Below are 23,038 nucleotides of genomic sequence, written 5' to 3'. Positions count from 1 at the left end.
TACGATTATTAGTATAATTACTACGTTTTTATTGCTGGTCCATCGCATAAATAACCTTCAATTATAGATATTTATATTTCGTCCAGGGTGTCAATTTTTCGTGGTAACAGTGCACAAAATGAGCATCATTACTAATTAGATTGCATGAAATGATCAATATATGTAGGAGACAGCTCACAATTTATAAATACTTTTTTGCACAGTTTATAACTTTTTGCGACGTAAGAGGATGACCAAATGACCATGCATCTTTTTTTATTGAGATTTAGTGGTATATATGATACTGGTATTTAGTACGTAAACATTTATTACTATGCCACAAATAAAGAATATCATTCATAAAGCGTCTGATTATCTAAAATTCCACGTGTGCATACATATTTAACGAGGAAATCGAAGGGAGAATAATTCTGGCCTGATTCATTGTTTATGAATGTGACACAAAAATCCCGTTATTGGAATCACAGTTGTATTTATTATTAGTATTACTTCAGTTAGTACAAGAAGACTCGTTGTCGGAGAAATAGCAAATAAGTCGTCTACACAAGGAATATTTACAATTGCTGTTACAGTAAATAGTGCACTACAATTAATTATTACGAAAATGGGCAACAATTATTTGGTCTTATTTTGTCTCATCGTTGTAATTTCGTGTGAATACGGCGTGGCTGGAGGAAACTTGGGAAGAAGAAATTTTACACAATCAGTAGTGTCACCAACTCAAGAACCGTGTTATCGATGTAGATTTCTCATCTTGCAATTTGTGTCCGCTGTGTGTCCAAGGTTGAGAGGGGCGAAAATTAATGTCGACCAACTTGACGACATAGTAGCGTCGGATCCTAAAATTAAGAACATGCTGAATAATATTGACAGCATGGGAGGAAACGCTGTGTTTTGGATGAATTTAGCCGAAAGGTCGAAACAGGCCAAAGTTTTTATCAGGTAGATAAAAATTCGTCACTATTAAGGAAAATTCAGTTATTTTGAATCATTTGTAATGAAATTGGTTATTTAGATGCCCACAACCGGTGAGGAATGCAGACAAACCCAAGTTGAGATTCAATACTAATGGAACGTTTAAAATTGTTAACTTTGCCGATTTGTGAGTAAATTACATATTCTACAATTTAAATGAAACAATTCATTTTTTCGCTTTAAAAAATTCTTGTTAATTAGACATTACGGAGAATATCAAGGTTTACCTCTGGGTAAAGAACAAGATAACAACTCTACGCGTGTAATGCAGACAATATTACGGATCGAGAGACCAGACTTTGTAGTTCTCACGGGAGACTTGATAACTGGAGAATTCGTGTTTTACAACCCGGAATTTTATCTCCGAAAAGTCTTCAATACTTTGGAGGAGAGAGGATTCAGGTAGATTTGTCAAATTATGGTAAAAACATGTACATCGTAGTTTCTGAATTGAGATTTTCTGAAAAATTACGTTAAATGGGCAGACAAATGAAATCTTACATAAAAGTTTCTTCATGAAATTCGACAAATAACAAAAATTACACAAAGTAAACTAATTGATTATCTCAAGGTGGGCATCAACTTATGGCAACCACGACAATGGATTCACCTCCACGAGAGAAAGTATTTTCGCCGTGGAGTCAACTTTCTCCAACTCATACACCCAAACCGACGGGACGGATGACTTGGCCGGGTTGACCAACTACTATTTGCTCGTGTACTCCTCTAACGCAACAAGTAATGTGACCAACGAGGTCGAAACACCCGTCTTAATTATGTGGTTCTTCGACTCTCGAGGTGGCTTTGACATGTATGGACTCAAGCCGGCCAATGTGGATGAGACGGTGGTTAATTGGTTCAAAGTTGAAAATGCCAAGATGAAAAAAAAATGGGGAATTGTGCCTGCTTTGGCGTTCTTTCACATTCCCACGTAAGGTTTTGTAGATGTACTTAATTAATTAAGAGGCGAGTTAAGTAAATGAATTATGTAAATTTGTATTAAAAACATGCAGCCGACAATATCGGGCAATTCAAGCCACAATTTCAATTAGAAGCGACTGTGTCGGACTGGTTGGTGAGCAGGAGGAGTTTTAAAATTAATCAAAAATCGGGATGGAAAATGCATACATTTATTTTTAGATGAAGCAGTTGTAACTCAAGATCGTGAGACTGGATTGATGGATGCTCTCGTTAATTCGGACACCGTTATGACAACCTTTGTTGGACATGACCACGGTACATACTTATTCTATTGAGTGAATTATGGGATCATGATAAATTTTAGTTGAAAAATATGCACTATTTTGTGCAGATAATTCCTGGTGCTGTAACCATAAAAAGATGCAAATTTGCTACAACAGGCACAGCGGGTATGTTTAGTAGCGTACATGTGTACCTGTTCACCTTCATTCATATGTAATAGTAATTTTTACAGTAAATGAGTGTGGATAATTCATTTACAGATACGGAGGATACGGAAACTGGGCACGAGGTGCGCGAGTGGTCAATCTTAAAGAAGAAGATATCACACATCGACTAAACTATGTACGCTTGGAGAACGGTACAATTATTGATGCTTTCCCGAAGGGGAGTGAATCAACTTTTAAGCTATAATTCTCATCCGCCGATTAAAATAAATTCTTGCATTTTAAGTATTTATTTTGAGATTATAATCTTACAGAACCCATATTTACAGGTCGACATAGCATCAAGCATACTTATTATCTACATATGTATAGTCATCGCCCAATGCATTTGAGCCCTTGCGGAAATTCATTCTGAATAATTAGAATTTAGCATAAATTTAGCAATTTTACACACACATTTAAAGATTTGGAGCATACTAAATTTTAATTTTGGAAATAGTGCCAGCACTCGTGTCGAGAACAATTTCATCCCCAGATCGAAATATCTTTGTTGCATTGACCGCTCCAACAATGCAAGGCAAACCATATTCTCGAGCAACCACCGCACCTGCAGATACCCCAAAACAAGATGGTCGTGGTAAACATAAGTAGTGAAAGTAGATTAATATTTATACTAACCATGACTGATAAGACCACCCAATTCTGTTACGACGCCGCCCAGCATTGGGAAAAATGGGGACCAAGCAATGTCCGTGCCTGTTGTAATCAAAATGTCCCCATCTTCAAGTTGGCTGGAGGCGTCTTCCACATTTAGGCAGACTTTGGCCGTCCCCCTAATTTTCCCAGCACTGACGGGCGTCCCCTTCACCACGTCACAGGTTTCCACGTGGGTGGAATTGCTCAGCTGGAGATAATAAATATGTAATTAAGAATAATGTTCAAAGATTACATTAGAAGGACTGTTTTTCATACCGGTTTTGGAATTCCGACTGAAATTTCTGGAAAATCTAACCCCTCCATGACCGGATATAACCGCATTCTTTTAATCGCACTGAAAATGTGGGCAGTTACTTGTTAATTAATTTGCGCTAGAAAACAGTACGGCTGGTTTCCTTGTACACATTACCGATTGATGATGGCTGAGCTGGAGTGATGTTTCGAAATTAGAAGCCCCATTTCATGATGAGTCAAATGTTTTATTAAATTCGTGTCCGGAATTGTTCTCTCCTTGAGCATGGCCTCCGCCAGGAGTTTGTACTCGTACTTGATCTGTTCTAAAACTTTGACCATGATTGATTTGGTTCTCTCTCGATACGTCACCGTTTGGCGACAGTAGGGCAGAAGGAATTTTAAGAAACGTCTGAATAAAAAAAATAATCCAAAATAATAATTGGTTGCTGAATTGATGGGTAATTTTAGTAAGCGCACTTTGTCCCATTTTCTAACGGTGTAGACAAGGATGAGAGCAAGTCTTGATCGTTCTGCGGATCGGTCTGGTTGACGGTCGGTCGTGCCGGATTTTTTACCTTGTTGACCAGAACGTTCTTCAATAAGGTGACATAAGGAGTGGGGTCAGTTCGCCACGTGTCTTGTCCAATGTTCATCTGTAATTATGGTCAGGTTTATTATTATTTCTTTGCCGGGTTACATAATATACATAATTAAGTACGATCAAATTTTAGTGACCTCAGCGATGGAACGGTGACCATGTTTTATAAAAAATGTTTCCAGTTCTTTGGCCAAAAAAGGGTCTGATTGGAGCCAAGAAATTGCATCTTTTGAAGTCTTGGTGGCGATAAAGGTGTCTGTTTCGCCACGGAGGAGAATCGCATCAGCCAATTTATCCATGTCAGTCGGGATTTCAGCCGACTCCACGGCCGCATAAACTGACAAGAGACGGCCAACATCCTCATACAATGAAGGGGACCAGTCTTGAGCTAAAATTGGAGTCAAATAATAATTGATAATGAATAATCTCAGATTTTGGCATTCGACGAGAATAAATAAATTGAAAATCTGACCCTGTTTGCCTTCTGAAATTGCCATAAATGCAAATATTAACGTCGTGCTGCTTGCTCCTGACATGACACAATGGTCAACCGATATCTGCGTGGAATTATTTTGGTATTTTTTGTTGGATAAAATGATCTAATATTAGGTATTTAGGTTAGCTATTTCAAGTAGCTTTTCATAACGGATGTTTATGGCACCGACTTTATTGGACGTTTGTACAGTGTCAGCTCATTCTTAGCATTCCCATTCTTGGGAGTAGGATTTAGCACTTCCTTTCTATTTAGGTCAGACACTTTGGAAAGTGTCGTGAGGAACAGTTTCATACATTTATTAATACATATTTTATTACTCATGATGTCTATATAATCATGTTGCATGTTGACAATAAATAATCAGTCGATTGGCAACCGTCGTGTTGTATCGTTGTTCATTATTTGCCACATTTTTCGTGAAAAATAAAAAAATCAGTGAAATTTAAATATTATCCAGCTCACGTGATGCACTACCATCAAATCCGCGGTGATTTGATCGTAAATCGTTTTTGCCGAGATAGTGGCGTCCTTATTATTGAGTTTGGAAGTCCATGCACCATACGCCGCATCGATCTGGTCCATTTTCTTGCTGTTATTTCTTATAGATTTGATGGCGCCTATTGCGCCGAATATTTTTGATGAGGGAGACGATGCTCCGTATCGTTCGACCGCAACCTTGTGAACTTCTGGGGTTATCATCTATTCAAAAGTGGACAAGTTTGTTATCCTGTGAGAATAGGTCAATTACATACTTCAGTAAATTGTAAATATTCATATTCTTACGGGCCGGCCGAAGACCTGAAATTAACCGAATTAATTATATTACAAAGACAAGTTATGTAATTAAACATTAAACGTGTTTCTTGTACATACGGTAAGGTCAAGGCAACAAATGGCTGCAGTAATTTTGGCGTCAACTGTTCTGTACAGCGTTGGATAGACGGAGACGAAGAGTTTGTTGCAGTGGACGTGGCACGATTTCGACACGACAGAACAAGCCGTATCCTTACTCCTCTTCGCCATGCCGTTTTGAAGTCCAATGTCCAAATTCCTCGTTAAGGATTGAATAGTACAAGCGTGCAACGGTTTGGGCATAACTTCCCTGCAGTAAAGGGAGATGGGATGAATTAAACATGTATGTATAACCGCATGAAAGTTGACCTGTCAAAGATTGACACAAGCATTTCTTGCAGAATTCTGCACGTTTTAGTATAAGTTCCGGAGGTAACAAAATACTGGTCATTTTACTCTGAATAAAAGTTTATGCAGAAATCGTGTAAAATTGAATGTTTTTTCGATACAAAATGTGTCAATTTCCTCCGTTTAAATTTTCGTACGGCATTAATTGTTCATTTGCTCACCCAGCATTTGCTCTGGTCAGCAACTCAATTCTGGTCCTAATGGAGGAGTCGAATTGATGCATAATTTCAAAATCAGTCCACGCATCTAGCGAGGTCATGGGTCGACTTTGCAAGACGTAAATGTCTCCAGTCTTATTTATATAGAAAAATATTGTCAGGTTCTTATCGTGAAATTAAGGAAAAAATAATCCCACCTGCGTGATGGCCCACTCAATATCGACCGGTTTCAACTGACCCAGCTCTTTTTCGACATTTATGCCTATGACGGCCAACTGGAGGATGTCGGGTTCCGATAAGCACAAACGAGTAGAGTCAAAATCGCTCAATGTTTCCTCTTCGGTTGATTTTCTGCCCGATTTTAAAATTACTTTTGACTTCTTTTGGCCAATTATTTTTTGGTGGATGGACAACTGGGTTTTCTGACAGGCTCCTCGACATTGGATGGAACGGGGTCGCTGGATCGTGATACAGTCAGGATCGCAGGTCGCGTTTACGACGCTCTTAAAAATTACACAATTAATCATTAAATGTCAAAGCATGAGAAATGTGTCTTCGGTGACGTCAATTTTGTTACCACATTATTTAGTACAATTTATGTACCTCTCCAAGTCCATAATTTGCCGTGATGAGTATTTGAAATGGATTTCCGGTGAGTGGATCGGCCGTGAAAAGAACTCCGGCGGCTGATGCGTCAACCATTTCTTGGATGACGACCCCCATTCGTGTAACAGCTGGCTGACCGTGATTTCTATATTTTTCAAGGAATTTATACATACGATGAAAATAATTAATAGCAAGAGCACGTGGTCACACTTACAGACGATATGAAACAGATTGAAATGTGAACGCTGACGCCCAACATTGCACGATTTTCTGTGGAATGGCTGTCTCCTCCAGGTCAAGAAATGATGCGTTTTGTCCAGCGCAGGACAGGTCGGACCCATCCTCCAAAATGCCTGAAGACCTCACAGCAAACCGTAACTCGTGGGAGCGACTTTCTCCAAATATTTGTCCTAAATGTGACTCGACCAATGGGCGAATATCTTCTGCAGCAGCAGACGTGCAACTCATTACGAATTCAGTTGCTCTGTAAATTCAAAGTAAGACGGGTAAATTTTGCCTTTAAGTTGGTGTGATACTTTTATTTATACTAACCCCAAACACGATTCTTCTAAACTTGTGGCTTGGTCTTCAAAAATCTTTTTCAAGCGCTTTTCATCGACTATTTTGCAAAATAAGTTGGTCGTGGCGCAAAATCCTCGCGCAGTTTTAAATTCCTAAAAAATACCGAAATTAGTTTACTTCCTGAAATGTATATTATTATAAATTTGGCCATACTTTAATCGTTCTTCTATTCATCGCAGCTAATTTGGCAAGAGATGCTCCCTTTCCTCCAACGAGACCAGTGTTCCGACAGATGTCCAATTCCAAAGAAATGGCCAAGACGTCAGTTACATCGACGGGTTTCCTATTTTCTATCGCCGAGGTTATTAGAAGTGGTGGATTTGAAATTCTTATAATAATTCCGTGCGCTTCCTTCCCGTTTATTTCCATTTGCAGGAGAACAAAATCCAAAGAATCGTTTACATTGACGGAGTCATAATTTGGCCAGATCTCAACTCGCATCGTTGACTTTTTGTCTAGTGAGATAAGAGAGGAAATGGAGATGAGTTGGAGATTATTGATATTGTGAAAATTATGCAGAAGCAAGTACCTGCAACCTCGAACAATTTAGGAATGGTGGAATTTTTGTCGAAGCCTGTGGCGTCAACATGAATCTGTTCCGTTGGGACTACGAGCGTTGAACTGTACGACTCTTCTCCGTCAATCCAGACTCCTTCGAGGAGAGAAGAGGATAAATGTAAAATTCGTTAAAATTTAATGGATTTACAGTCTCACCATTACGACTCATCAATCTGAGAACGTCGCCATCCTTGTCTTGCATGGCGAAAATTTCTACGAGGGCGTCATTACTATGATTGAGGGTTAGACGCCGCCTGGTGCGGGTTCCATACATGTAAAGAGCATTATCTCTACTGTTGTTGTCTCCATCAACGTTTGCTACTCCGTGAAGTATGCCGAATTGATGGTAGCCGTTGGGTATCATATCTCTGAGAATTTATACATACGTCATATATAATTTTATCCGTTAGTGTGGTAAAGTTTATGAAGGAAAGGAGGGTACAATTTACTTAATATTTGAAAAATTCTGTCCAAAAGGTCTATTCCATGAAAACAGGTCTGCCAGAAGAGAAATATTTGCATCTTTATGGAAGTCCTTGGCGTAATCGAGTGGTTTCCATCTACATACATGCCGAATAGTATTTTGTACATTTATCTATTGTGAAATTATGACGGCATTACGTAATTTAAATGCTTGGCTATGAATTTTAGTATTGACTTAATTTCTTAGGAAAATAAATTGTAACAACTTACAGAAAATTAAGAGTAACATGGACCAAGTTATCGGTAGATGATGTCTCATGATTTCTGAATTTTCAAAATTTCTTAAATAATTACTGAAACTGATTTTATTTTTTGTTAGTTGGGATAATAAATACCGCATGTAACCGTTGAACCATAATCTCCAAGAACGAAAGGGTTCGAGAAGTTCGAGCTTGAAATTTCCTAAGGAAAATTCGACCTGATTGGGTGTCTCACCTTCGAGCTCAACTATATTTTCGTAGCAAAAATTATGTACACATTTCATATTCAGAACTGTTTCATTTTTTTATGCATACCTGTAAATGTTTGACCACTTCTCCTCAGTGCTACTGAAACTTTAGTCATGTTGTTGTGATAGCGAGTGATCCTGCCAACGAGACAATTTCCTTTGTCATCGACGCCATGAATGAGCAGGTCATCCGCGTCCTGTTATAAATATCATACGATTGTTTATTTATGAGACCTGATTAATTAATATAAGATTATCTCATATCAGAAATGCTATTAACCTGGATAGACTCCAATTTATGGGGTGTTTCCAAATCCCATTCGACATCGTGCGCTAAAATTCCAGCTTCCTTCGCCGATTTTGGCGTGGAGGTATTGTAGACGGGGATAATTTGTGGCAATCCCACCACCCAGTTGGAGAGAGCGACCTTGTTAAGGATACGTCGAAGCTCTGTCGGAATTTTTTTGTGCATTTTTCTTTTAATATTAAGTAAATTATTTATTGTCAAATTGTGGGACGGGATTACTTTTTGGGAAGATGTCGCAAGTTATTCTGTTCAACGCGACGAGTCCTGCTGTCAGGGTGGTGAGGACAAATCTGAGAATATGGAGAATCATGGTGGTTCCGATTACTTGGCGAGATGAAACCAATTGCTTTGAAAGTGACCGGTTTTAGTGCTGAAAATTGAATGAGGACAAGTTGTCCGAGGTTATTCTTATATATTGGCAAAGATGCGCATGATGTGCATAACTACTTATCCAGCAATTGTGGATCCGAATGTTATCTTGGCATTGGGTTATTATTCACATTATGATGGAATATAAGTATTCATACATGAATAAAATGCATGCCGTTAATAATAAGTGCGATCTATGTGCACATTGCATGTAGATTCACACAGCGTTACATGCTCAGTGTACGATGTACCTAAGCCAGCCAGATGACCCCATGTCTGCTCGTATGTATGTACATGCATGTATGTAAATATATATCAGTATTACCTGGTTTAAATTTTATGTGGAGAGTAGTTTAGCGTAATTTTTTATACGAAAAGAGCAATTCAATTCTGATGTGCGAGTCTTTGGGAACGATTAAGCATAATATCCGATCTGCCACTCAAGGTCAAAACCAGTAGAGATTTTGTATATAATTTTTGTTCGTTTTGGTTAATACTATTCAGTCATTTACATATTCTTATTGTCAGTGACTTTGAATTGTACATAGGTGTTACATATGTTTATAGGTAGATACTAATAAAATATAAATACAGAATATACTAAAATTATTGAAGTGATTTAGTTAATTTTATGGCTAAAGTTACGTAAAAGTGGTACTAAATTGTAGGAAAGATTGAAAGTTTCATGTATGCACATAAATGTATATATCTGTAAAAGCAAAATATTTGGCATAGTTTTCTTTCCTGCTGCAAATAAAATTAATAAGTTAATAAGTTTTCTCTTGCTATGTATACATACTTCTTATAATAATTTTTCATGAAACTCTATTTAAATTATAGTGCAAATAAATATTTTTACTGTTGTTGAGAAATTTAGTAGTCTAGGTCTGAGAAGGTGAAGGCAAAGTTTATGACCACCGTTGAGCATTTTGGCCTTCGGATTAATAAGTTATGATGTTACATAGTATATATTTAGATAGTCAAAATTAGCCCGAATTATGGACAGGTTCGATGCCTGCAAATTTGTATCACAATTTGGTCCATTAAGCAAGATTTCATAGATTTGCTAGTACTCGGGTTTGGATAAAATGACTCAGTTTCTAATGAAAAAGTTTGCACGACGGATTAATCACATCATAGAAATAAGACCAATCCTGTCCCGTAAGTCGAGCAAAAAGATGAATGTATCATTCGGCCAATTACTTGTAGTTGAAAAGATTACGTAGTAATGGTGACTTCTTGATAATGTCTCGCAGATTGGTGACACAGAGAAACGAGTTTGCACTCATGACCCAAGATTACAATTCTACTCGCTATACAGATGCATGTACTTAACAAATAAGAAAAACTCATGATCTAACTAATCTTGATACTGAACTGAGGATGAGTAAACGTATTTATATAAAATCATCCACATCCAGAATTCATGAATCAGTTGCACACATGTTTGCCTCTCAGAACGATCTCGATAAGCTCAATCTTGAAGAGACCGGTGTAACCGAAAGTAAACGTGAAACTCATATTATCAGTAAGCTGCCATTCCATATTGTATTTTTTCGCAAAAAAACGACTTGCATATATTATTTTCATGATTTTACAAATATTGATTGGAAGTCATGATACATAAATACATAATTTACTTTAATCTGTGCACAGAACACTAAAATGGGTGCCTCAAATTCCTCCATAGTGGTCCGAAACCGATCCAGCCACAAAATCCATGCTCGTTGCGACCAGTCCGCCGAGTCCGGATATTTCCAGCCCGGTCAAGAATTGCGCATGGGAATCGGTCCTGACGGAGTGAAACAGGTCCACGTGAAAATGTTTGACTCCGCCGACACCGTCATTAACGAGTGGACTCATCAAGAGAACATCACTGGAGGAAGATCCTGGTACATCGATGCCCGTGAGGATAACTTGATAGGATGTCTCACCTTTGAAAAAGTTGGGTACGACTTGCCATGGTGGATTCAGCAAAAAACGTTTAGCTGGATAAGGGTTATAACGCTGAAAATGTCTCCGCCCGTGGCGCCACCGACTGCGACATCATGGTCCGCCACATCGATGGAACAAGGATTACTTTATCCAAAAGGTGGCGTTTACGTGCCTTTCCGTCCAAACGAAGTGGACGCCACGATATTAGAATTCGCCGAACGGTTGGGGTGTTCCGATGGAGCTTGTTATTATCAAGGCAGCCTGCGAAGTAAGGGCATCATTAAGGAGAGATGCGTCTCAAATTATGGGAAACTTATAATCTTGGCGCACTGCAGTTTTAAGGCGCCGTTCGGAATGAAATCTAAGATTGGCGGGGGTTCGAACATTCTATCGCCGGCGGATGTGATTGAGAAATTGTGTTATGATTTGGGGGTCGATTGGGTGAAAGGAAACGTAGAAAGGATTTATTTGGTGGGTTGTTACACGGGAGGGTTTTCCTTATCGGGGGGTCCACCAAGTGCCTCGTTCGCACTGAATTTTGTAAACGAGTGGAAATCTAGGTTTACTTTTCACCCTGTTTTGTTAGTGGCGTATTGTCGTGCTGTCGCGATAGATGGGAACGGGAAGGTTTTGTTGGAGAAGGTAAAAATTGATAGGAGTGATCCGACCGAACCGATCAGGGACGTGGGGAAGTATGAGGGGAGGCCGCAAGATTATGTACTACTTTTAGAGTCAGGGGTGAAAAGTGAGATATGTTATGCTTGAAATGGGAAAATATTGCTGATATGAAGAAGAGTGATAATTGGTGAAATTTATTCAAGAAATTTGCCTTAATTTAAATCTTGTAAACTCATAAAAATCTAATAAGCAAAGAAAGTGACAGATCATTACGCCAAAAACGCTTAAAAACTGATTATATATTATTAACTAATTTTATAGAAAAAGAGTTTCTATCTACTTAAGAATTATGTAAAAGTTGATATAATAATTTTACAAAATTTACAGTTTGTAAAGTTACAAAAAAATGTGAGAATTGTAACTACATATTTCTAGGCATGTATTTATTATCTAATCATATATTGTTAAGATCTCTCAGGAAACTTTTGAAAATACATGTATGAATTTTAAAAAATACTTTTTTTCGCAGGATCAAAAATAATTTAAACTTAAACTAAAATAAATATCACATTGAAATACTAATTTCATTTACATAAAAAATCAGTAAGGTCAGCTACTTAGCTCACATCACAAATCGAATAATAGAGCAAAGCACACTGTTCATCATTCATCTCGTGGGCAGGCAGTACTGGATTCGGGGGGTAGATTTTTCTCAGACCAATACAATTCTCTACGATCCCTCCTGCTCCGTTATCAGGCTGATTGTTCCCAACCGGGTAGAATTGGGTTACCTGAATGAATTTATCGAAAAGAATTTTATATTACATATGTATTTAATTCCCCATAAAATAAAATTCATTAAGCGAAACATATATAGATTTTACCGGAAGACCTGTCGTCTCCCAGACAAAATTTCCTTCGGATGCGGCATCCGTGCCTGATGTCCAATATACAATATCATCCGGTAATCCTGAAAATATTTTAGTGGTTACAAAATTGTCACCTAGTGTACGAAGGTGGTAACAATAATTGCCGACAAAATTCATATCTCTCAGCGAAAATTTGATTTCAGGTAGTAAATACATTCTAATTTTATCAAATTATTGTTAACATTTGATACCAAAGAATAATGAATCGCTTTCATTCAAATTTCACATAATTTGCTCAACGAAAGTAACGCATTGATCGTCTTACCACTTTCCCTTATCTCTGCAAGTATGCAATCATACTTGAATTGTGACTCCACCGTGACTAAACTACCACCTTGAGTTTGGCAATAGTTGTAAGAATCTTGCCAGTTTGCCTGCAAGTCCAGTAAGAAAAATGAAAATTTTCTCAAAGCTTAATGCATCACTTTAAATAAAATAGCTGTACCGAGACTTGTCTGATTAAAAGATTTCCACATCCTCCAGTTGGTTGTGGGGGTTGTCTCACAATAACGGGTATTGGAAGGAATTTGAATTTGAGGAGAAATAGTAGCAATGAAATGTGAGAGAAACAAATGCAGGCTAACAATAGCGGAAGGAGGATAGTTGGAAGAAGGGTCAAAAGTATGATTGTTTTAATAGTGTGGATATCATGGTGTAAAAATTCTTCTTCCGATGAGACGTGATCCTCTTCCCAGTAGTAGTCGTTCCTACTACCCGTGTAATAATTGGGGTAAGAATAGGTGTTAGACTTTATAATGTTAGGCGATTGGGATATGAATGGATTTACCTGTGGAGGTGCAGAAATATATTGCAAATAACTTGCTTATACATAGATACATTTATTGGCATATGTACATACTTATCTATGTACGTAACGCATGCATATTTATATGTAGATTTACGAACATCACGTGGACGGTTATAATAACTCTGTAAACTTCAATTTTTATAAAAAAATGTGTGTAAAACTAACTTTACAATATATTTGTCATTTGAGGTTACTCAATACAATTTTTGTAAACTTTTTGTAAAAATTGGGGCTTGCATGTATGTAAGTTTGAAGTGTACATTGAAGTTTACAAACGTCCATGCAAACTGTTTCTTTTAATAGATTCAAATATGTAATGGCTTTAAATACTACTTACCAGAGAAAAATTAGAAAATCCACCATTTAGTTGATAAATTAATTTCCACTCAGAATTACTAGGATTCATTGGTACTTTGCTGGTCTAAGTTTATCGTACTTTTAGAGATTCGAGAACTCCTTCTTTAACTATTTATTTTCGTTGAATACAGAATAATAAATATTTGTATTATCACAGGTGATGACCAAATTGCATCTAAAAGTCTGAGGTGACAATGACAGATAAATCTTGTGGTTTCCCAAAGAACATTTTTGATTTTAATATCACGCAGTCGTAAATCAATATGAATCGCAATTGTTGGTTACCTATGTACTTGGTCCAATAAACTCATTCAATTGTATTTGTTAATAATAAACGGTTCACCAGTTTAAAATCCAATTGATCCATCAGATTGGTGTGTCAGTGATTAATGGCTGAGCTAAAATAAGCACGCCGTGTACCAGTCGCGTCTCAACTACTAATGAACTTGACTAACAATCTTGCCGAGATTCGGCTTGCCTGCGGGGTGAAGAAGACAGAGAAAGATTTCTGACATTGATGTCGCGCAGACAAGAGAGATCAGAGAGAGATGAGGACTAATTATTAATTGTAAAATAGAACAGTGTAAGCGAATGATAATAATTTGAGTGATAACATGAAAGGGTGGGTGAGGGGGAAATTAATTAATACGTCCAATCAAGTGAAAATTGAAGGGCAATGTCCATATTTACCTGCAGATGTGCATGTGGAGATTTGTGTGCATATGTATTTACATACAAATGTGCATATGTACAGGCTACGTATAGGGTACAATTAAAAAAGAACTTTCAAATAGCATTGTCATGTCCAATAAATTAAATGTGATACATATCACAGTGATAATACTTTTTTAAGAATGTAAGCACAAATCGTGCACTTAGGTATTGACAGGTCACCACATATGTAAATATAATTGGTAGACAATTTAGCACTTAAAAAATCAGAATGTTAAAGCTTTTGATTTTTCATATCGTCATCAATTTTCCCTCAATGCAAAATAAATAAATTCGTATTTACTACGTCAGGATTTGTGGAAAAACCATTTGTTGTGAAAAATTATATATTATGCATATTATTAATAATAAACTCAAATGATCATGCAAATGCCGAATTTATTATTCCTAGATGATTAAACATATGCCAACCATTAACAATTTTGAACTGCTGGAACTTAATTCCTTTGTTAATAAGCGCCTTCATAATTTTAGATTTGATCTCGAGCACAAAGGACTTCACTGGGAAGGGTACATTGCTGAGCAACGGCGTCAAAATACAAACCGGTCGGGCAGTTGAAATACGGCTCGACAAGGCGTCCACTGTCACAAAGCCAAAATGCTTCACATAAGGCTGTAAACGAGAAAGTTAAATTTAGGAGCTTTGAAACTTTATTATGTGCAAATTTTAAACAACTTCATTACTTACTCTCATGTGCAAATTTGACGGATCCTTCTAGAGGACAAACGTATCTTGGGGGACCATCTGTGGGAGCGTCAGTTGGTGCGTCGGTAGGGGCATCAGTAGGTGCGTCGGTAGGGGCGTCGGTGGGTGCGTCGGTAGGGGCGTCAGTTGGTTCTTCCCCAGATTCGATGGATTCGCTTGACTCACTGGACTCACTAGACTCACTGGATCTCGACCCATGAATCTTGTGATCATCTGATAAAGTGCAAAAGATTTCTTCAAAATCGTGAAGGCAATAAATGATTTTTTTTTCGTAATCTCGTACCATTATTCCCAATCCAGTGCTTGTGATCGTCCTTCTCATGCGAGCTTACCTTCACCTTGTCCCCTTTAACCTTGTATCCCTTAGCAGCCCGTCCATGAGAAAGGGCCACAAGGATGGAAAGACACAAAAAGACGAGAGAAAGTTTCATTTTGGAAGAGGAAATTTAGCAACGTATGAGAAAGGTGGAAGTAAAATTATACTAGGTAGTTTGACCTTCTTATATTGATCTGACCATGTATAAGTATTTAAATTCTCTTTTTGTGGCATTATTTTGTAAATTATTCTTGCTTTCATATTCAAATTCTGCAACTGGAACGTGATTGTTGTTAAACGTGGAAGAATTGTATCAAATACATACATGCGTCAGTAAATGAAGATGAAATACATCTTTGCATTATTTAAACCAGATGCTCCGGTTACTTGTAATGTGTGTAGTTGTCAATTGTAATACAGAAAGGTATTAAGTACATATTTGTGATGTGCTATGGTAAACTTATATAATCTGCGTGATAATATTAATTCGTCATAATTTAATTAGATATGTATTTACTGCGATCCAGCTTTGATAACGTGGCCATTTTAGATAACAATGTAACTGCATAATAACTTATCCAGCCAACCCCAAGTAGAGGAAAAAGCATGCCAGCGCAAAGCAATTCGCATACATTGTACCTCTATGTATCTATGTACATAGATATTTACCTGCATAAAACTATTTACTGTGCTCGTGCTGCATAGATATTTAGTATTATAGCATTTGTGTTTGTGTTTGAGTAAAAATCTATGCACACAATCCTTAATAATTAAGATAATTTTGTGGAGATTATTTGCAAAAAAAGATAGCTTTATTAGATGCGGGTTAGAAATTGGACAAGTAGGGAGGAGAAAATAAATAAATGTATGTGCTTACATACGTACATACAAGCGTTACCAAAGTGGTTCCTCTCTTTAAAATTAATTCAATTGCAATAACCAATAGAATATATTTAGGTATGTTGTGAAGTAAATTATTCAGGTTCAAAGTGACAGAGCACCATTTTGCACAGCCCAGTTGCTCAAAAATATTAATATTTAACAAAAGAAATGTGGAGAGCATGCATCGCTACAATGTATTAATTTAAAGTTTAGCCTGAACTCTAAACGTACTCAAAGCCCAAACCACGAATACATATAAATTCAAAAAGTAAATTAAAATCATGTTAGGTACATATATTTTTTATATTCATGAATCATCGGATATTTATCATGCGGGACTTCTGTTTGCTCTCGTGCTCTTCGCAGATGTCGATCACCTAAATAATGAGTTTTTCCCAGCATTTTATTTATATTCATGTATACCATGCTGCTGCGTATGTATCTTGAAACCAGAACCCCTCTGAAATGAACTTGAAAATCGACAATTGCTTACTTTCAGCTACTCAAGTTCATATTTACACACATACTTATATAAATATGTACATAGTGTATAAACTCAAATATCCAAACGGTATAGTATTTTCTCCAAGTACCCAAAACCAAACATATTTATCAAATGACTTCATAACCACTCCAAAGATTAAAGGTGATCCGAGATTATGTTTCTGCGTACATTGTATATTCACTAGGTTGTTGCCAGCAGTGCAACTACGCAAATTTGATGTCGTCATGGAGTAGGATTCTGTGTCATTGTCCGTTTTGAATTTCACATTAAGACGACGTCGGGACTTTTGACAGGTTTTTAGCAAAAATAACGGTCAAAGGATTTATCGGGAAATAATCTAACAAGCTAATTTGAGATTGTCCATTATCTCCGACGGCTTTAATATAATCCGGTATCCCAATTTGTTAATAATGTTGCATGAGTGACACCAAATATTTTAACACGCAAACATCATCATGTCCACCAGCTCGAACGTTATATTCCTCGCACGTCAATTATGTACAAACTGAATTACATATTTAACAAAATTTGTACATTAATTTCGATTGAATATGTCTTGGGTCCGATTTACTGTGAAATCTAATTGCCTCAAGTTATGACTATTATGCATATACATATATGCATAATTCCTACAACATTTAACCGAGCATTATTATTCCACGTATACTGATACATAATTAGTAATATAAACATTTACATATGCATACACGGTTAATAAATGCATGTTAATTGGTTCAAATTGCCTTTATTTATGTCTTATATATATACACACGTTTCGTCAACTTGTAAATTACAAGTTGTAATTCGTAGTTCTACGAAAGTGGGTGTGAAAATGAATAAAAATATGGTATGATCCTCTACCACACGAAAAGATTAAGATTACAGATTTCATGGAAACTGTTTAAATATGGCTTCAGTAAATGACAAATAGAGAAGGACAAAGAGCTCATTGTCTGAAATCACAGATCACGGTATACTTAAATATATACAATCGTGTTATAGCACATATACACATATATCTTCTTATGTTTATTCATCGGTCTGAAATAAATAAGCCCAAAAATCGACCCTTCAAAGTCGTAGGCAGCCTTTCACACAATGCTCCATTGTGAAAAGCAGTAAAAGGCGAACAAAGAGAGAAAACTTCCAGCAACTTCACTGCCATCCAGCCACAAAAACTGTGCCAAATTGGAATCAGTCGGTGTTTGTTGTGATCGTCGAAATAGATTCGTACGTTTACTCATCTCCACAAATAGTATTGCATAAGTACAAAGTAAATATACAAATGATAAGTGATAGGTTACCAGTAAGTGCTTAAACTGCTTAATGGTGAATCATTTCAGTTTTTTGTGTGTACATATTTGATTTATACCGGTTGGTTAGTTTTTTAAAAAAATATTTAGTTTGTATTCATTTCATTTTTTTGCAGATTTAACGATGGAAGTTCCTATCACGACGAGCGACAATCGTACCAGTTCAAACTTTAGTTTGGTACAAAGCCATAATAATCAAAGTCTGCCATCGTGTAGTTTATCTTATCGTAGTGTGGTAAGTTTGCTGTGAATTTGGATAATTGAGTAGCCAGGATTTGTTACAATTAAGGTTTAGAGTAGGTAATTTTTTAATTAGTTTATTCAAAATAGGTCTTGTACGTGGGATAATTAAGTGGCTATTGTATCATTATATTTTATTCCAGCCTACGATACCGTCGATACCTTTGTCAACAGCGCCGAGCAGTGCAGTTTGTCCACCCCCATCACCCCCGGCTACTTATCAGTGTTCAATTGTTGCACCGTCAAGCGATAATGCTGCTAACGGGTCAATGGTAACAATTAATCGTGACAATTAAATTATACATATGTAACAGGGTAAAAAATTAATTTCCAATTTTTTAATTGCACAGAAACTACGATTTTCTAAATGTCCACAGCCACAACTTGCAGGAAATATAAGTCTTGGTACCCCAGATAATCAAGAAAATTGCACAATTACAAAGGTTTCGAATCCAATAGTGGGTACGACAGCAACTAGTACTTTCACCGCAACTACTACTATGTCAAATCCGCCTTATCTCAGCGATCCTTACGTCACAAGTGTAAGATTTAACTAGTTTAAATATAATTGAAGATATGTATGCCTTATTTCACAATGTAAATATTTTTCAACAGGGCAAACAACCAACTCAAACTAATTTTAATTTCGGGTATGGTTTATATGGTCCGCAAGGTTACAATGCAAGTCCGCAAGGTCCACAAAGCAGTAATTCATCTGCTACCTTCACTAACTCTACAGCTACTCTTCCACCCACCCCCACGCCCACTATACCAGCCTACAATGGATCATGGTCATCTTATTCCCCGTATTCGTCAGCAGGATCAAACATTCCATACTATTATGACACGAATCAATATAATCCAACCCCACCCTCGACAACGTCAGCACCATCACCTTCATCATCATCATCATCGTCGTCAGGGTTTCAGAGTATTCAGAGCGGCTTAAACTGGGTAACAGCATCAACACCCTTAACCCCAGCACCTCCCCAAATCCAAACACCACAACCACAATTTCCACAACCGCCATCGGTCGGAAAACGTAAAAGGAATACTAAAACACCAACCGCAACGCAGTCACAGAATTATGCCTCAACAATCGACATGGTAGCATCCATGGCGTACCAAATGCCGACAAGTGTGCCACAAACACCACAGATGCAAGCACCACAACCGCAACCGCAACCACCACCAGCACCTAAGAAACCCCCAGGAAAACGTAAAACTAAAACCATTAAAAATCCGCCTATACCCCCACCATCAACATTCCAACCATATTATGCACCACCAGCAACAGCATTTAACAGCATATCATTCCAACCGTATAATTATCTACCACCAATTACTACTTCCGTAACGCCTATGCCATACACCACCCCGGCAACACTACTGCCATACACCACTCCGGCAACACTACTGCCACCACCACCGCCACCGACCGCGCTGCCATTCGTACCTCCAAACCATCAGGAGTATCTCGACGACACAATCGCAGGTCTCGCTCCATACAAATTATTTCCAGTCAGTGACACCACACCAGAGTACGCAACTCTTACGGAATTATTGAACCCCGTCAAAATAACGACAGTACAACAAGTAGTGAATCCCGACCTGTGGGCTAGATTCGTCAACACCCGGAAGGAAATGCTCCGTTCTAAAAGTGACGATCTTGGTCTCCTATCCAATTTAGGGCTTGACGACAAGCAAGTCGTACGAAGTGCACAAATGTCTTTTAATTATGATAAGGATGCCGCCGTCGAAGCTACCCCATACACGGATAACATGGCGCTGCTCTTTCATTGTACAAGATCAGCGACGAGTATCGATCCAATCTTGGCTCAAGGATTAGACGAGCGCGTGGGAAATGCTGGCGGAGGATTACTTGGGAGGGGAATTTATTTTGCGGATAATCCACAAAAGTCGATTAATTATGATGGTGGTATGTTAACATCTTATTATTAGACATAATACGTACAACAGTTAAATAATTAAAATGTTATGTTGTCAAGGAACCGGAATTGTGCTCGTTTTTGGAGTTTTGCTCGGAGATTGTTTGTCCGTGGATCATCTACCGAATAAAAATCAATTAGTGAGAGAGCCGGAAAAGAGTAAAAACCAAAAGAGGAATTATAACGATTCATTTTTTGATTCGATTGTTGCACGACCGGCGTCGGATAACGAGTATGTAATTTATAACAGGTAAGAGAATAAGATACTTAAATTTATATAAAATAATGCTGACATTTTCCTTAACATCCTGTCACAAATTAAATACTCGCGTCTAATTTATTAATATCCACGTGACCATTGATTTTTTCAGGTATCAATGCTGTCCTTTGTACAAAATCAATTACCAATCTGCCACCCACATGCCATCGTCTTCTCGCAATTCGCAAAATAGCACTGCCTCCTTCCGCAGTAAATTACCACCTCTCGCCTGGAAACCATCAGCTCCGGGCTCGATCCCGCTACCACCTGCTTCGTCCTCGTCCCAGCCATGGCCATTTTTTGCTGGAACTATATTCTCGCAGATGGGCGTCGGACAACAGCAACCTCAACCCACAGTCCAAGATGCAGTCGTGGATGAAAGTGACGACTCTGTCGTTGATAAATTAGCAACGTTAGCAAATCTTGGATTTTACGATCTTGACCTGAATCGAGAACTACTAAAGAAATTTAGATACAATATTGATCAAACGGTAAACTACCTGCTGGATCATGGAGATCAACAAAGTGTTTCTCCAGTTCAACCAATTGACATTATTGACCTTTCCGGCGACCCCGACCCCGCAACGCCCGGACCAAGCACGTATTCTTCCTCCCTTCGAACCAGCAAAACGGCGGAAGAACCTGAGTTAAAGGAACTGACAGACCAAGATATTCTAGACTGGGCGACAGATTTTGATCAAGATTATTTATCACCACCAATTTCAAGTGACCTTTCAGCACCTGCAACAAGCACAGAAATGGAGGACTGTCCAATTTGTTGTAATAGCTACGTCTCGAATTCTCCCACCGACTGGAACGAGCTCGCCTGCACGCACAAATTATGCACGGCCTGCTACAAACAGATTGAAATTACTCGGATGACAATGTCCGGTGTAACACACAGGTCGATTAGATGTCCCTTCTGCCAAGCTATCTGTGGAATTGAAGTGGGAACGTGTCCTGTCGGAATAATGCGAGAAACTCAAAGTTCAATACCCTGCACGGGCTACGAGAAGTGGGGGTCCATCGCAATAACGTACAATGTTACCGGGACTCATCCACTCAACAGGACGGCATTTCTTCCAGATAATGACGAAGGGCAGAAAGTTCTTCAACTTTTGAGGACTGCTTGGGACCGGAGGTTGTGTTTCACTATTGGAACCAGCGTGACGACAGGACAGCAAAACGTGCTGGTTTGGAACATTCATCACAAAACGTCACAGTCAGGCGGGGTCCAATCATACGGGTATCCAGATCCTAGTTACTTAGACAGGGTAAAAGCCGAGTTGAGGGCGTATGGAATTGAGTAAAAAGACTGACATGCGAAACAGCAATGGTAATAATTTGCATGTAAACGAATATGTAAGTTTATTACTCTGCAAGAAATAATTATGTGTGATGTAAGTTTACTTATATTTTTGGATACAATGTTGTCACACAATTTGATAAAAATTAGAGTTCCTAGCGAAAAAAAGTATCTTGTTCATATAAAAATAGCATTTAAAGAAATTTGTACTTCGCAAGTATTTTGTTTAATTTTAACTAGTACTTCCTTACCCTATTTTCTGTCATCGTAGATTTGAGGCATGTACATACACTAATTATAATTGAGAGATAACTTATTTATCTGTCCCTCATATGTATGTATCTATGTCCGATTTGTTTCCATGCAATCTACTTGAAGAAAACTTTACTGCGACAATTTTACGCACTGACAGTTCGCCTTCGTCCTTCTCTGTCTTATTGTTCTGTACTAAGTATTTACATACCTTAATATGTTTTGATATACGGATAATGAACGATATTTTAAAGAAAGAAGGGAAACTTGTTCCCTTTTTAGATAAAGATGATCAAATTTTATAACTATGTATATTTTTATGTAATACAAACGGGCAAATGTATTATGTGCAAATACATATCGTTGTTCAGTAAATAAAAGACTTGATCGAAATTAGTATATATTAATTAGTTCAACTGTTTAAGTAATAACTCGTACGTGCAAACATCTTCACACCGAAATTAATAGTGACACCGAGTTGTACAACAGACTCGACAAGAACTCAACCCTTGCGCTTTTTCGAACGTAGAAACATCCTCCCACTCAAATCCTTAACTCGCCGCAACCTTTCAACTGTCGCAGTCCCAAGGCAGACTTAATTTTCACATTTCTACATTTCAAAAATTCTTTAGATTCTGTATTAACATTTGCAAAGAGGGGCAGCATCCAGTGTCCCATTCCGACGATGCTCGCCGCACTAACGACACAAACTAAGGTCAAAGGTGGAGGTATTACCGTCGCAAATTTAACTGTCAAATATATCATTTCGATTGCAATTATAAATGAAAGAAACATACTGACCGGTAAACAATAGAAGTAAAAATGATTCTGAA

At 37.7% G+C, this 23,038-nt stretch overlaps 5 protein-coding genes across 11 annotated transcripts; 3 read left to right on the top strand and 2 right to left on the bottom strand.

Moving 5' to 3' along the window:
- The first annotated feature begins 324 nt into the window (after positions 1-324).
- Positions 325-2,630, top strand: LOC110859764 (probable inactive purple acid phosphatase 16). The gene is made up of 8 exons (XM_022108787.2): positions 325-942; positions 1,016-1,102; positions 1,177-1,377; positions 1,547-1,906; positions 1,989-2,050; positions 2,116-2,211; positions 2,288-2,345; positions 2,439-2,630. The coding sequence occupies exons 1-8, from the start codon at positions 605-607 to the stop codon at positions 2,587-2,589; spliced, it is 1,353 nt and encodes a 450-aa protein (XP_021964479.2). The 5' UTR covers positions 325-604; the 3' UTR covers positions 2,590-2,630.
- Positions 2,614-9,150, bottom strand: LOC110859672 (prodigiosin synthesizing transferase PigC). Its single transcript, XM_022108678.2, has 24 exons — positions 8,949-9,150; positions 8,703-8,872; positions 8,490-8,619; positions 8,310-8,421; positions 8,185-8,238; positions 7,941-8,051; positions 7,648-7,859; positions 7,463-7,585; positions 7,087-7,388; positions 6,904-7,025; positions 6,566-6,835; positions 6,349-6,496; positions 5,943-6,248; positions 5,749-5,879; positions 5,261-5,489; positions 5,171-5,185; positions 4,850-5,086; positions 4,364-4,448; positions 4,029-4,279; positions 3,771-3,946; positions 3,469-3,702; positions 3,315-3,393; positions 3,021-3,246; positions 2,614-2,949 (listed from the first exon to the last, which is right to left on the bottom strand). Exons 1-24 carry the CDS (start codon positions 9,037-9,039, stop codon positions 2,819-2,821), a joined length of 3,945 nt encoding a protein of 1,314 aa, XP_021964370.2. The 5' UTR covers positions 9,040-9,150; the 3' UTR covers positions 2,614-2,818.
- Positions 9,151-9,544: 394 nt separating this feature from the next.
- Positions 9,545-11,824, top strand: LOC110841839. The gene is made up of 3 exons (XM_022087538.2): positions 9,545-10,259; positions 10,355-10,626; positions 10,755-11,824. Exon 3 carries the CDS (start codon positions 10,764-10,766, stop codon positions 11,796-11,798), a length of 1,035 nt encoding a protein of 344 aa, XP_021943230.1. The 5' UTR covers positions 9,545-10,259; positions 10,355-10,626; positions 10,755-10,763; the 3' UTR covers positions 11,799-11,824.
- Positions 11,825-12,239: 415 nt separating this feature from the next.
- Positions 12,240-15,679, bottom strand: LOC110863619. Of its 3 annotated transcripts, none has more exons than XM_022112967.2 (7): positions 15,467-15,679; positions 15,166-15,396; positions 13,726-15,090; positions 13,026-13,367; positions 12,846-12,954; positions 12,536-12,621; positions 12,240-12,442 (listed from the first exon to the last, which is right to left on the bottom strand). In XM_022112967.2, exons 3-7 carry the CDS (start codon positions 13,792-13,794, stop codon positions 12,269-12,271), a joined length of 780 nt encoding a protein of 259 aa, XP_021968659.2. In that variant the 5' UTR covers positions 13,795-15,090; positions 15,166-15,396; positions 15,467-15,679; the 3' UTR covers positions 12,240-12,268. The 3 variants fall into 3 exon arrangements, with proteins under 3 accessions (XP_021968659.2, XP_035701782.1, XP_035701789.1); XM_035845889.1 differs by having other exon boundaries at positions 13,026-13,290; XM_035845896.1 differs by having other exon boundaries at positions 13,026-13,287.
- Positions 15,680-17,918: 2,239 nt separating this feature from the next.
- On the top strand, positions 17,919-22,612 carry LOC110863369. Of its 5 annotated transcripts, none has more exons than XM_022112660.2 (7): positions 17,919-18,116; positions 18,316-18,434; positions 18,583-18,711; positions 18,790-18,981; positions 19,055-20,378; positions 20,449-20,638; positions 20,760-22,612. In XM_022112660.2, exons 2-7 carry the CDS (start codon positions 18,324-18,326, stop codon positions 21,955-21,957), a joined length of 3,144 nt encoding a protein of 1,047 aa, XP_021968352.1. In that variant the 5' UTR covers positions 17,919-18,116; positions 18,316-18,323; the 3' UTR covers positions 21,958-22,612. The 5 variants fall into 5 exon arrangements, with proteins under 5 accessions (XP_021968352.1, XP_021968354.1, XP_021968353.1 ...); XM_022112662.2 differs by having other exon boundaries at positions 17,919-18,192; XM_022112661.2 differs by having other exon boundaries at positions 17,919-18,215.
- Positions 22,613-23,038: the final 426 nt, after the last annotated feature.

Source organism: Folsomia candida, unplaced genomic scaffold (assembly GCF_002217175.1).
Source record: "Folsomia candida strain VU population unplaced genomic scaffold, ASM221717v1 Fcan01_Sc001, whole genome shotgun sequence".
In the NCBI taxonomy this organism is placed as follows: Eukaryota; Metazoa; Arthropoda; class Collembola; order Entomobryomorpha; family Isotomidae; genus Folsomia; species Folsomia candida.
Note: the sequence above shows the minus strand (reverse complement) of the source record. Positions and strands in the feature narration are given on the sequence as shown.